This window comes from Phoca vitulina, unplaced genomic scaffold (assembly GCF_004348235.1).
Source record: "Phoca vitulina isolate PV1807 unplaced genomic scaffold, GSC_HSeal_1.0 scaffold3, whole genome shotgun sequence".
Taxonomy (NCBI): Eukaryota; Metazoa; Chordata; class Mammalia; order Carnivora; family Phocidae; genus Phoca; species Phoca vitulina.
The window spans coordinates 53,860,150-53,873,738 of record NW_022589706.1 but is presented as its reverse complement, the minus strand read 5'-3'; the positions used below and the strand labels follow the sequence as shown (position 1 = coordinate 53,873,738).

The 13,589-nt window shown below is 40.6% G+C and overlaps 1 protein-coding gene and 1 pseudogene across 2 annotated transcripts in view; one reads left to right on the top strand and one right to left on the bottom strand.

The window, feature by feature from the left end:
* Positions 1-13,589, bottom strand: part of MTHFD2L (methylenetetrahydrofolate dehydrogenase (NADP+ dependent) 2 like) — a 130,370-nt gene that overhangs the window by 16,728 nt on the left and 100,053 nt on the right. Inside the window, exon 7 of one of the 2 annotated variants that reach the window (XM_032400531.1) lies at positions 8,622-8,747. In XM_032400531.1, the coding sequence (XP_032256422.1) occupies positions 8,622-8,747 (126 nt within the window). Of the gene's footprint in view, positions 1-8,621; positions 8,748-13,589 lie in introns of those variants that run through there. The other variant, XM_032400532.1, reaches the window with a different exon arrangement.
* On the top strand, positions 10,454-11,245 carry LOC116630038 (annotated as a pseudogene).

Here is a 13,589-nt window from a genome sequence, read left to right as displayed (position 1 = left end):
CATTTTTTAAAGATTTTATTTATTTATTTGACAGAGAGAGAGAGAGACACAGCGAGAGAGGGAACACAAGCAGGGGGAGTGGGAGAGGGAGAAGCAGGCCTCCCATGGAGCAGGGAGCCCGATGTGGGGCTTGATCCCAGGACTCTGGGATCATGACCTGAGCTGAAGGCAGATGCTTAATGACTGAGCCACCCAGGCACCCCAGGACTTGATATAATTTTCAACATTGAATGAAGTTGTCAAAAAGTATCTAGTCTTTGGGTGCTTGGGTGGCTCAGTTGGTTAAGCGTCCAACTCTTGATTTTGGCTCAGGTCATGATCTCAAGGTCATGAGACTGAACTCCATGTCAGGCTCCATACTGGGCATGGAGCCTGCTTGGGATTCTCTCTCTCTCCCTCTGCTCACCCACCCCCCACCCTGCTCGCATGCTCTCTCTCTCTCTCTCTCTCAAAAAATAAATAAATAAATAATAAGTGTCTAGTCTCTACCAATGATTGAACAATAAAAATGAGTGTAGTTAGAACCAAAGACACATTTTGGTGAGATTGTACGGTCTACACATTGCAAATCTACATATACCTTATCTACAGAGTTCAGGGTTAATACTGTAAGATCTGAGCCAAGATATGACTTCACTGACATTAGGCTTCCACCTACTCCACAGGAAAGAGTTAATAAATGGATCAGGCTTTGAAACTGACTTAAAAGCAAGCAATGAGATTGTATACCGAGGTTTTCACAGCTGAATGAATTAAGGGTAGACAGAATGGTATGTGGGGGCTGGAGGAAGAAATCTCTCTCTCTATTTCAAGTAAGGAGATCAGTTTTTAAGTTCTTATGTACAGAATGGATCATTGTTCATCCAAGCGTGGCTTCCTGTCTAGAGACTAGGGATTCCACATCCTTCTCACTCCACTCCATACAGAGTGGCCATGTGGCTATATTCAGGTCAATAGGAGGCCAGCAGAAGTGATGCATACATCCTCCAGTTCAATTTTCTTTTTTTTTTTTTAAGATTTTATTTATTTATTTGAGAGAGAGAGAGAGATAGTGAGACCAGGAACACAAGCAGGGGGAGTGGGAGAGGGAGAAGCAGGCTTCCCGCTGAGCGGGGAGCCCGATGCGGGGCTCAATCCTAGGACCCTGGGATCATGACTTGAGCCGAAGGCAGATGCTTAACAACTGAGCCACCCAGGCGCCCCACTCCAGTTCAATTTTCTTAAAGGGAAGTAAGTCACTTGTCCTCATCTCTCTTTCACCTTTCAATGAAAGAAAACATGGATGAGGAGGCAATTCAACTTCAACTGTGTGGATAAGAAGAATGCTCAAGTGGAACAGTGTTGTGGGCTGAACTGCATCTCCCCCAAATTCAGATGCTTAAGTCCTAACCATCAGCACCTCAGAATGTCACTATATTTGGTAACTAAGATGAGGCCATTAGGGTGGACCCTCATGCAATCTGGCTGGTGTCCTTGTAAGAGGAGGAAAATTGGACATAGACATGTACGGAGGAAAGACAATATGAAGACAGGGAGAAGTCGGCCATCTCCAGGTCACGGAGAAATAACCCTGGTGACACTTTGATCTCTGACTTCTAGCCTCCAGAATTGTGAGAAATAAATTTCTGTTGTTTAAGCCACACAGTGTTTAGTACTTAGTTATGGCAGTTTTATCAAACTAATACAAACAGTTAGATGAGAGCATTATCCCTGGAGGAAGAAGAGCTGTCTAACTCCAGACATTGGTAGGAGACAGCTAAACTACCTTGTTCAAGTTCATGTCTTTTGGGGTCCCTTTGTTATAGCAGCTTAACCTATACTCTAGCATAATACTTGGGGGGAGGGGAATAGGAACAGCATTTAACAAAAGAGACAGAGTGAGGCAAACTATGATGTATTCACTAAACATAACCAGGAACCAGAGTTTCAGCATGGAAAATAGCTGATAAAAATCTAAGGGTATAAGTCACATATTCCTCAAACTATGTAAAATAGGCATACATGAAACATCTGGAAACAACTACAATTAAAAAAAATTGGTTGTGTCAGAGTAGACATTCTTTTCCAAATAATGTGGCTTTTCTACTTTTATAATTTAAATCACTTTCATCAACACTGTAATGTACCTTTAGACTTATCTCAGTAATTTCTATGTATTCCTGTAACTTTAAGTCAGTGGAGAGAATCACTCTTAGACATTAGCCCCACCTATTTTGACTTTGAGAAAAGCGCCCACACATTGTTCCTGCCTCTTTACTTCCTTTTCAGCAGTTCTTCCCAGCATTATTTTATTCCCTGTTTTGGTACAGACCAAGGAGTGGAGAGGCGTGCTCAGGGATGGAACACAGGGAGGAGAGTTGGGAGGGAATAAAGGAGCAGACATTCCAGTTCCTTTCATTCCTACCGCAGTCCCTGAAGAATTCATCATAAAACGGAAGCAAAGCTATTAAAAGCTTCAAAAGATCATAGAAACATCTATGTGGTAGCTACGAGGTGCAAATGAGGCCTGAGAATTCGCCAATGTGAATGAAGTTAGCTGAATTAACAGCACGGGAAGTCATTAATTAGATTGTTCGGCTCACCAAATCCATTCAGTGAACTACTGTCATAAAAGCAGTATAATTATGAGCTTGCCCAGCACTACAGACTGCTTTCTAGTCAGAAGAAGCGATTTACAACTCATGCCACATAATCTCTTGTTTCTACCTTATGAGGATACATTCTTCTTTGTTAGAAATGTATGAAGTTTCTTTCAGAGCTACTAAAAGAAAATGGCCAGGTGAAAGTAGATAGGTCCCATTGTTTTTGTTGTTGTTGTTGTTTTAATCTGTATACAAATCTAAATTTTTCAAGATAGATTATTTATTGTGTGGTTGTTAGTAAGGAAAAACAATTCTTAGACATACAAAATAATTTTACCACAGATGCTTTTAAATACTGTTTCTTCTTGCAATGCCTTAAATTAGAGGGGAGAGGCTCGTCCAGGTAATAGAAGGGGAATGGTAAGCATTTGTCAGATGCTGGAAGCACTGATGAACTATCTTGAATTCTATAATTAAGGATCAATTCAAACCAAAGAAGCATTTCAGTTTAGGAATAACTTTAAGGCCCTATTAACTCTTCAAGGTACCCAGAGAGGAATGGTGTTGCAGGGAAGGCCTCACTTGGATCCGTATTGGGGAAAAACACCAGTGCGGATTCCCTGGGAAAGGTGCTAAACAAACACAACTGAATAATCACATAGGAGAAGGGATCATGGCATTGGACATGAGTTTGAACTCTACGACTCATTGCCCACTAATTTCACTGGACATAGAGATAAATATGGGCAGCGCTCACTTTCCACAGTAGCAGAAAAGACCACACAAATCACTGTGGAAGCTGAAACAGTGCAAAGCCATTTTAATAATCGACGGACGACATTACATTTGTTCAATGACCTGTGAAAATGTTTGTCAAAACATTAAAAACTCTCTTCTCATGGTTTACACATGTATAGGGAATTTAAAATAATAGGAAAACATGTATTTAGTATGTCATAACTTATTGAAAACATTAGAAACCTTCAAGTGTTTTATTTATTTGCAAAAGCTTATCAAGAGTAGTTTGGACAGTGTTTTGAGTTCTTCTGCTCATACACACCATGCAGTACTGGGTGAGCATCTTTCCTATGCTTTGGTGAATTTTGGATTCCTTTCCAAATCTGGGTCAGCTTCCAACATTTTGTATTTGCTCTTTCAATGCCATGAAAGAGAGTTCTTTCAATGTGAAGTTTTATGCCTGTACCACTTTCCTCGTTTATATGGACAAGTTGGCCTTCACTAAGTTCCTCCAGCTGCATATGCAGAATCTCTCAAATGGCAAGTGGTGGCGCTCCCGACATCCCATTGTCAGCTACTGCAAATTCTACTTTCAGCATTAGCGCTTTCCATTTCTTTGCTGGCACTTCCCTCTGTCTGTGATCTATCTTGCAAAATGTCATGTGGTTTACTAGTGGGAAACAAGGGGTCAACAGAACTACACACTTTGCCATTCGAACTGAGTAACAAACAGGTGTGCCCCGACCAACCACGAACGGACTTTGAAGGAAGGGATGTCATTGGCCATAGATCACAGTGCACATTTGTTAGTTGCATCATGATTCGCAGATGGAAGAGCTAGCAGAGAAGTTTGCATGTGATGCAGCTATAGTTAATACAGCATGCTCATTGAAATCTGAACCATTTTGTCGCGGGACTGGTATTATTTCCCTAAACCGTGGTAACTGAAACCTGTGCATATCAAACCACGTAGAGTGAGGACGGACGGACATGGATACTGTTGTATAGGCACTTTTAGAACTTGCTATTATACATATCCTGGGGGAAACATAAAAGAAATAACTTCGTGTCTCAAAAGGAAAGTATTCACCCAGTGAAATGCAGGAGACTGGCGACAATGCACAGTAGAAATTCCAAGTGCCTGACTCTGAACCCACAGTGCCCCATCACGTGTCATCTCAGGGAGGATGCCCAGGTTCTGTGTGCCTCTGTAAAATGAGGGATAATAACAATGCCTTATAGGGCTATCATAAGGATTAAATGAATAATTCAGGTAAAAGGCTAAGGACAGTAAGCACCTCTCAAACACTACTATTATTACTAAATGAAGAATAATTCCAAATGACCTGAGAAGAGGGTGTCCCCCTGTCAGAAAGCTTCTCCTACCTTCCTTACCCTCAATATAATTTTCTACTAGATCTGCCTGCCTCCTCTCTAGGAATATTGGCAATTTTATGGCCAAGGTGGCAGGGAATTATTGGGGGAGTGGTGAATGTAGGGACAATCCTTTCTCTGGGCCACCTTGAGTCCTGACCCCCATACCAGGCCACCAGCTCAAGAAGGGCTATTCGATTCTATTCTGGGCTCCGGAGAAGGAGAACAAAGAGAGAAGGAAGCAGAGAACGGAGCAGAGAAAAAAATGAGAATGAGAAACCCTCATAGATGAAAGAAGATGTGGTCTGGAGCAAATCATAGCTGAATTAAAACAAAACCCTGACATGAACATCAAAAAGAAATATTTAGGATGATTTATGTCGCCTTTTGTCAAGAACTATAGTAAGGGGTGAGGCAATCCTCATGCTGTGTCTGATATAAAATATCACCCATAAATGAGGAGCCTGATTCAAAACTGAGGCCAAAACATCTAATAATAAAGCAGATTACTAGTAGGCATCCACATTTTCTTAGAAAGAAAATAGATAAAATGCCTCCTGGTTTTACAAATCATTGAATTTGCAATTATTCACCTATTTCTGCTATTTCCCAAAGGGGGTCAGTTAATGAAATTATTCTTTAAAAAACATTCCCGCCAAAGGCCATCCTGTTTTCCTTTATTAGAGAGCCGAACATTTCTGCAAGGACGATTTATTTTAGCATTTGTACTGTCATCCATTTGTTTCTGTTGGCTGTACGGTTAGAGCGAAACGCTCGCCGATACTCACAAAGCAGCCACACTTTCCCTGTGGCAGTTTGCAGCCAAGTGTTCCCTCTAAGTTCTGTGGCATAACCCAAGTTAAAGGTCCTCCCTCTCAGCTGAGTGATCATCCCTCACCTCAGGTTAAGTCCTGATGAACAACCCGAAGAGCAACATGTCAAAACCTATCACTCGCCCGCTCCTCTGGGAGGAGGCCTTCTTTACCTCGCTGTTATTATAGCATGCTCATTGAAATCTGAACCATTTTGTCGCGGGACTGGTATTATTTCCCTAAACCATGGTAACTGAAACCTGTGCATATCAGACCACGTAGAGTGAGGACGGACGGACATGGATACTGTTGTAGAGGCACTTTTAGACCTTGCTATCATACATATCCTGGGGGAAACATAAAAGTTTCATGGCCTCGCTGACAAGGCCTTCTTTACCAAGTCCGGCTCTTCCTTAGGGTCCTGGGTCTCGAACCGGGGGTGGGTGGGGGAGGGATGGGGGTGTGTAGCAGGAGTAATATAATCCAGCAGATGGGCATACCTTATGACAGGCTCAGAAAACCCTGACCTTCCAAAGGTGTCTGTGTTTTTACGTGATCGTTTGGTGGCACTCAGCTAAACGTCCAAGCTGCACTGAGCATTAGGGCTCGAAAGGGCCCCTGTGATCACTGCTGCCATTTAACTGATAACACCACCAATGGCCAGAGAGGCTGCAAAGTTACTGGGTTGTGGCGCTAGGTTTAAAAGCACCTCCCGGTCTCCCAGCCTGATGCTCTGTCCCGTTTATCTTATATCCTTGTTTCTTTCTGCCACTTCCTTTTTAAAAATTTCATTATATGTTTAGATACACGTAAGTGCCATTCAGTTTAATAGATTCTACCAAGTGGAGTGGTATGCAATCTGAGGTATATTATCTATGTGTGACTGAGCATATGCACACACCCCAAAATGCCCACTTTTTTTTTTAATGTTTGTAGAATACCCCACAAGCAAAAACACATTCTTAGCTACACCCAAGAATGCATGGAAATGGTTTGAGACCCATGGACAATCATATGAGAGAAGGGTCTTTTTTTTTTTTTTTTAAGATTTTATTTATTTGACAGAGAGAGCACAAGCAGAGGGAGAGAGAGGGAGAAGCAGGCTCCCTGCTGAGCAAGGAGCCCGATGTGGGACTCGACCCCACGACCTTAGGATCATGACCCGGGCCAAAGGTAGCCACTTGACCGACTGAGCCACCCAGGTGTCCCGAGAGAAGGGTCTTAAAAGATGTGTTGAACTGCTGGGGAGGCTTGCCCTACCAGCACGGTCAAGGTTGTGAACTGCAAATATCTCTGCTTTTCTTGCCTCAAGCTGGGTTCTGCCTATGCCATCTGGGTGCATCAGAAGCATATGGTGATTTTGCAATAAATGCAGGGTAACTGTAATGTTATCGAGAAGCAGAATGACAGTGCAAGGATAAGAAATAAAATAAGATCAGGTTTTAAAATGAAATGTTTCCTTACTCTTTCGCATTGAGAAATTCAAATAAATTATCGATACCTAACATTGCTGATCGGACATGACAAATGAAATAAAGAAACGGGGTCACTTCCTAAAGAGTTCGGCACATACACGTGACACACACATATACACAGACAGACGCCCATGGTTACTCGGAGAGCCACGCTTCTTCACTGCAAGCTCCATCCCCTGCGAGGGCAGAGGTGTGCTCTCCCTACTTTGCTCTTATTCGCCCTTCTGTCCCCACAATGTATTGCAGCACAAGTGTCCTCGGGGTTTCCTTTTTTCTTTTTTTTTTTAGCATCAGGCTCAGGTTGCCTACCTGATGCACCCTGGAATTTCACAAACATAGGGCCAATGCCCTAGAACACTTGGGTGCCTGCGTGTTTGGTTTCATTCAATAATATGCTAGGACTTGGGTAAACCACAGGCTGATAACCAGATTCCAAGAGGAAATGTAAAATTTGGAATTATTTTAAAAAGGGCATCATCTATTATTCCTTTTAGTTTGTCTATAAAGACACACCTATAGCTGATAAAGTTATTGACATGGCCTTGCTTTTTTTGGCTAGATGATCAATCTAATATATACCATATTTCTAATATGAAAATATCTCCATCTACTTTACTAAGTTCATGTCTTATTGGACATCTAAGATTCCGAGATTATACTAAAAACCTGAATGCCTCTAAGTGTCTGATGAAGATATTGGAAGTAAAACTGGATTAGGGGTGAGGCATCTAAAACTATCTGTGCAGGGGCTCAGTAGAGATAAGGCATTGAGTTAGAATTGTTTGTTACTACACATTTGCTGCCTTATCTCCTTCAACGGCCATAGAAATGTTAACCCAGCTCCTCTTCTTCATCCTCTTTAAAACACAAGTGAAGAATGTTGACTTGAATTAACCGGGTAACTCTCTAGATCTGACATATTGTTAGCATTAGCAAACACATCCCAAGATGCCTTCTGGCTTTAAGAGTGAATGGCTGGGGCGCCTGGGTGGCTCAGTTGGTTAAGCCACTGCCTTCGGCTCAGGTCATGATCCTGGAGTCCCCGGATCGAGTCCCGCATCGGGCTCCCTGCTCAGCGAGGAGCCTGCTTCTCCCTCTGACCCTCCCCCCTCTCATGCTCTCTCTCTCTCTATCTCATTCTCTCTCTCAAATAAATAAATAAAATCTTTAAAAAAAAAAAAAGAGTGAATGGCTGAACATATAGCATGGATGGCGAAGTACAGAGACACACTTCAAAAAATCAAAATAATTCCTGGTACAGAAGGCCAGCTGAGTTCTTTCACTAAAAACCTGCATTATAAGGAATTTAATCTTAAAACTAAATATTAATGGTGTAATTATATTTTCCTCCCAAGAAGTGAGAGGAGAAAAAGAAGGAAGGAAGGAATAGGGAAAGGAAGGGAGGAAGGAAGAAAGGAAAGAAGGGAGGGAAGGAGGGAGAGAGAGAGGGAGGGGAAAGGGAGGAAGGAAGGTTAGAAATATGTGAGTGATTAAACTCTCTTCCCTCAGAGGAAAGAGGTGTAATGATTAATAACTTAATAATGCCTGCATTGAATACGAAGTTTCTCTTTCTGCCATCAAAACATGCAAAGTAGATTCTTTCATTTTCTTCACTCATCAAAAGAGATATAGTTTATTACCTTCAAAGTCCACATCTCCAACCAGTTTTGTCTTTCCCGTCACTGGGTCATGGACATAGTTGATACCCACATCAATTACAGCAGCACCTTCTTTAACCATATCAGATGTAATCAACTTTGGAATACCTGAAAGCAAAACAGAGTTGGAAAATACCTCAACTTCATCCTTGAGCATAACAAAGGTTTATATATCTAATGTTTTGTTGTCATGGCTTTAAAAAATGTACAAAATACACTGTTTCTAGGAAGAGACCAACTGCACTTAATCATTTCTGATCAAGCAGAAGAACAAAGGCAGCACATGGTGGCTTCTGTGCATAAAATCCTACCTGGATCTACCCTTTCACCTCTGAGATTGCTACCAGATTTCTCCTGATGGGTACCCACTGGAGTAGCATCCTTTTGTGTTTCATGCACTGTAAATGGCATGGGGACATTATGGACATGAAACAGGCTCCTGTTGAGGTTTGGTGGAATGAAAACTATTTGGAAATTGGAGGTAGAGAGAAAGAAGGGTTGCGTGAGTGGAGGGAGGATGAATAAAAAGAAAAAAAATGAGACGATAATAATTCGAATTCTTAGGGTTGTGGTAAATGGTAAAGTACCATACACATGGTGGTATCACATCGACTCTAAACATGAAGTGTTATCTTGGGCTTTCTTTTTGTTTTTTCTTGGTTTCTTTGATTCATTATGTTTGTATATGACTTGGAAAGGTATAAGATATACTAAGCTCTATTCACTATTTCTCCACTGCAGTTAGAAAGATAACTTTACAGAGATCTTATATCACCATTCATTTTCTACAACGATTTTCAAACTTTATTTCAAGTATGACAGTACCAGCTAACAATGGTTAATGTTCCAGTTATTTTTTGTTAATTATTAAGATACCATCCCCAAACTTAGTGTCTTAAAACAACACTTCATTATTACACTTCACGGTTCTGTGGGTTGACTGAGCTCAGTGGATGGACCTTCCCTGGGTCTTTCATATAGCTGGAATCCGACAGTGGCTGAGGCTGGAATCATCCCAAGATGTGGCTGGGCTGACTGTCCAAGATGGCGACAGTCCAAGATGTCTCCCTTACAAGGCTACAGTTGCTGCTCATGGTTGGTGGAGCTCAGCTGGGGCTATCAGCTGGAGCACGCAGGTGTGGCCTCTCCTGTGGCTTGGGCTTCCTGGCAGCTGGCTTCCAAGCATGAGTGTTCCAAGAAATGGGGAGAGAAGTTGCCAGTAGCTCAAGGCTGGAACCTGGAAGCTGGCACAGTATCACTTCTGTCATATTCTACCAGCGAAGCAGTGACAGAATCCACTTGGATTTAAGAGGACAGAGAGTCCACTTTTCAGTGGGAGGAAAATCAAAGATTTTGTGGCCATCTTTACTCTCCCACCACTGTGTTTAGGAGGTGATTTACTCATTTTCACATTCTGCATCCCTTGCAAGAAAAAGACACATGTTGTGTTGTCAGAGGCTTTCTTCTGCATTTAAACTATCCATTTATGCATTCCAGATGGCTTAAATGTCACCTTCTTGACATATGATTTTTAGTACAAGTAAGAATTAAAAGGCTATAAAGAAATGGTCAGTGCTAAAATAGATGCAGCTAACTGATAGGTTCCCCAGCCACATAATAATATAACAAATGAGGCATCAATGTTTGAAATATGGTTTTTCTCTTGCTTTCTTACCTAGCCCATAGAACTTCTTCCTTTTTATCAGGTCTAGCATAGATATTGAGTATTGTTCTAAAGATAGTCATAATCCTGTTTCTTCTTGGCACCCCATTGGAAAAAAAAAACATAGCCTTTTGGTTCCCTGAGCAGCGCCATGGCAGTCAGCAAGAACAAGCATCTTATGAAAGGCGGCAAAAGGGAGCCAAGAAGAAAATGGTTGATCCATTTTCGAGGAAAGATTGGTATGATGTGAAAGCGCCAGCTATGTTTAACACAAGAAATTTGGGAAAAACATTAGTTACAAGAACTCGAAGAACCAAAATAGGATCTGATGGCTTCAAGGGCCACGCATTTGAAGTGAGCCTTGCTGATCTGTAGAATGATGAAATTGCATTCAGAAAATCCAAGCTAATTACTGAGGATGTTCAGGGCAAAAACTGCCTGACTAATTTCCATGGCATGGATCTTACCCATGACAGAATGTGCTCCATGGTTGAAAACTGGCCGACCATGATTGAAGCTCATGTTGATGTCAAGACTACCAATGGTTATTTGCTTCATCTACTTTGTGTTGGTTTTACTAAAAAACACAACAATCAGATTCAGAAGACCTCTTATGCTCAGCACCAATAGGTACCCCAAATTCGGAAAAAGATGATGGAAACCATGACCCAAGAAGTGCAGGCACTTGAAAGAAATGGCCAATAAATTGATTCCAGATAGCCTCAGAAAAGACATAGAAAAGCCTTGTCAGTCTATTTATTCACTCCATGATGTCTTTCTTTGTTAGAAAAGTAACAATGCTGAAGAAGCCCAAGTCTGAATTGGGAAAGCTCATGGAGCTTCATGGTGAAGGTAGTCGTTCTGGAAAAGTGACTGGGATGAGACCAGTGGTAAGATTGAATGAGCTGATGGATATGAGCCACCAGTCCAAGAATCTGTTTAAAATTCAGACTTTTAATGGTGACAAATAAAAAATCTTATTTGTGGTGTTTAATTTCTAATCACTCTTTTTAAATAATCAAAGCTTGTGAATCAGATGTTCTGAACTGATGGTGATGGGAACTTTTCTGAACTGTTATATGGATTTTATCCATTGCTCTTAGTTACTAAAGAGCTCTGAAAGGGTAGTGATCTAGATGGAAGTTTTATAGATGGTTAATAAAAGGAAATCTTTTCTTAAAAAAAAAGGAAACATACATTGATTATAGCTGCAGGAAATATTTTTAAGATAAAAATGTTGATGAAATAGTTATTAAAATCCAGCTACTAGGCTTTTGAGAAAGATCCAAATTTCCCTCCCAATTGTAGTTGTTCATTATGTTTTCTCAGAGAATATCAGACTGGCAATAAACAAATGTACAATTTTCAAAATAGAGGGAAATGTATGCTTGATTTTAACTACAAAATGGAAAAACCTTAAATACATTTTTTTTCCCTAAGGATGCCATCACATATGTCTATTGCAGAAAATCTAGAAAATATCTAAATTTAAGATGAAAATAAAAATCACTATAATCATGCCATTCAAAGATAGTAAGTATATTTTTATTGTTTTTCTAGGATTTTAAAATATTTATATATTAGATATAAAATATAATACCTATAACTTTGCTAATATTGTGTTTATGTATCCTACCATTTTGTCATTAAGATTAAATTGTGAGCATCTCCCCATTTTATCAATTATTTGAAATTTAAAACCCACATGAAATTATTTATTATATGGATTACCGTAAGTTATACAGTCCTGAACTCTTTCTAATATTTTCCTATTATAATTAAATGCAGTGATGATCGTTTATGTTCAGAAAACTATGGATGTTTTCTTAATTGCAGCATCAAATTTGACAAAATTTTTCACTAAACTCTTATTAACATCATGGAAAAATGTGGGTTGGATAAAAGCTCCTATTGGTACAGTCATGGATAGTTAAATAATGTTTTCCAAAACTGTTGATCAATCCATCTCTAAGAAGGTCTATTGAGGTCTTCCATGAAAAGTATTTGTCGGTGCCATTTTCAAATTTTTTAATAAAGAAGTTGGAAGAACACACTGGCACTATGACGGTTATTTCATCTTTGTTCTCCTCCAGGTCTATTTTCTGCCTTTCTCTGCTCTACCCTATGCCGGGGCTAATCCTTACAGAGGTCTTGTGTTCTTCTTATATCTCTTGGAACCCTGTGACAGCCATGAGAAGAAGCTCAAGCTAGCCTACTGGAGGATACAGATCCTGTGGAGGAAAGCTGAGTCATTTCAACTGAGGCCATCCTAGACTAGACTCTAGCTAACCACCAGTTAAAGGCAGGTGCTAGAGCAAGCCCAGTCAAAATCAGAAGAAACGAGCCAAGGTCACCATAACTGACCAGCTGAACACAAACTCATGAGAAACTTAAAAAAAAAAAAAAAAAGATGGCTGTTTAAAGTGATTGAGATGTTTTGGTTTTGGTTTTTAACACAGCAGTAGCTGCATAGCCTGTATGTGTAAATGAACAAAATCAGATAGAATAGTTAATAGGTAGCCCACTTTGGAATGGTGGACTATAAGTAGCAAGAAGAATTTAAGAGGAGATAAATGTGTAATTCTGACCAGGAGTTGTACTTGATTAAAAATTCATTAAAAACTAGGGACGCCTGGGTAGCTCAGTCAGTGGGGTATCCTACTTTTGATTTTGGCTCAGGTCATGATCTCAGGGTTGTGGGATGGAGCCCAGTGTCAGGTGCTATGCTGGGCATAGAGCCTTCCTGAGATTCTCTCTCTCCCTCTCCTTCTGCCCCTCCCCACTTCCTTCTCTAAAAGATAAATAAATAAATACATACATACATACATTTATTAGGCTACTCTAAGACAGACAGTGTCCAGATATAAGGATATAATGTTTCCCATTATATTTTCGGCAGAGTCTCTCTGGGAGCACTGGTTGTATTCTAGGGGCTGGTCTAGAGAAGAATGGTTAGAATGGATCTAGAACTCATGTCATATGGAGCAAGTACTATCAAACTAGTTGGTTTAACTCTTTACTACCAGCCTGCAACAGGGTAAACAAGCTCATGCCACACTGTAAAACAACTATCTCACTAAACACACTGTTTAATTCAGCTAGCTTTCTTTTTTCATAGCAAGGTTTTTTTCAGTGAAGGAAGCAGTATGTTGATTTATATTCCGGCTCAGCACCTTATCTGGTTGTGGACCTATGGTTCCCAGAGAATAAGAGAGTCGTGGACCAGTACTGGTCCCCACACTGAATACCTCTGAAATAGAAGAATGACTGAATAAACTCAGGCGGCC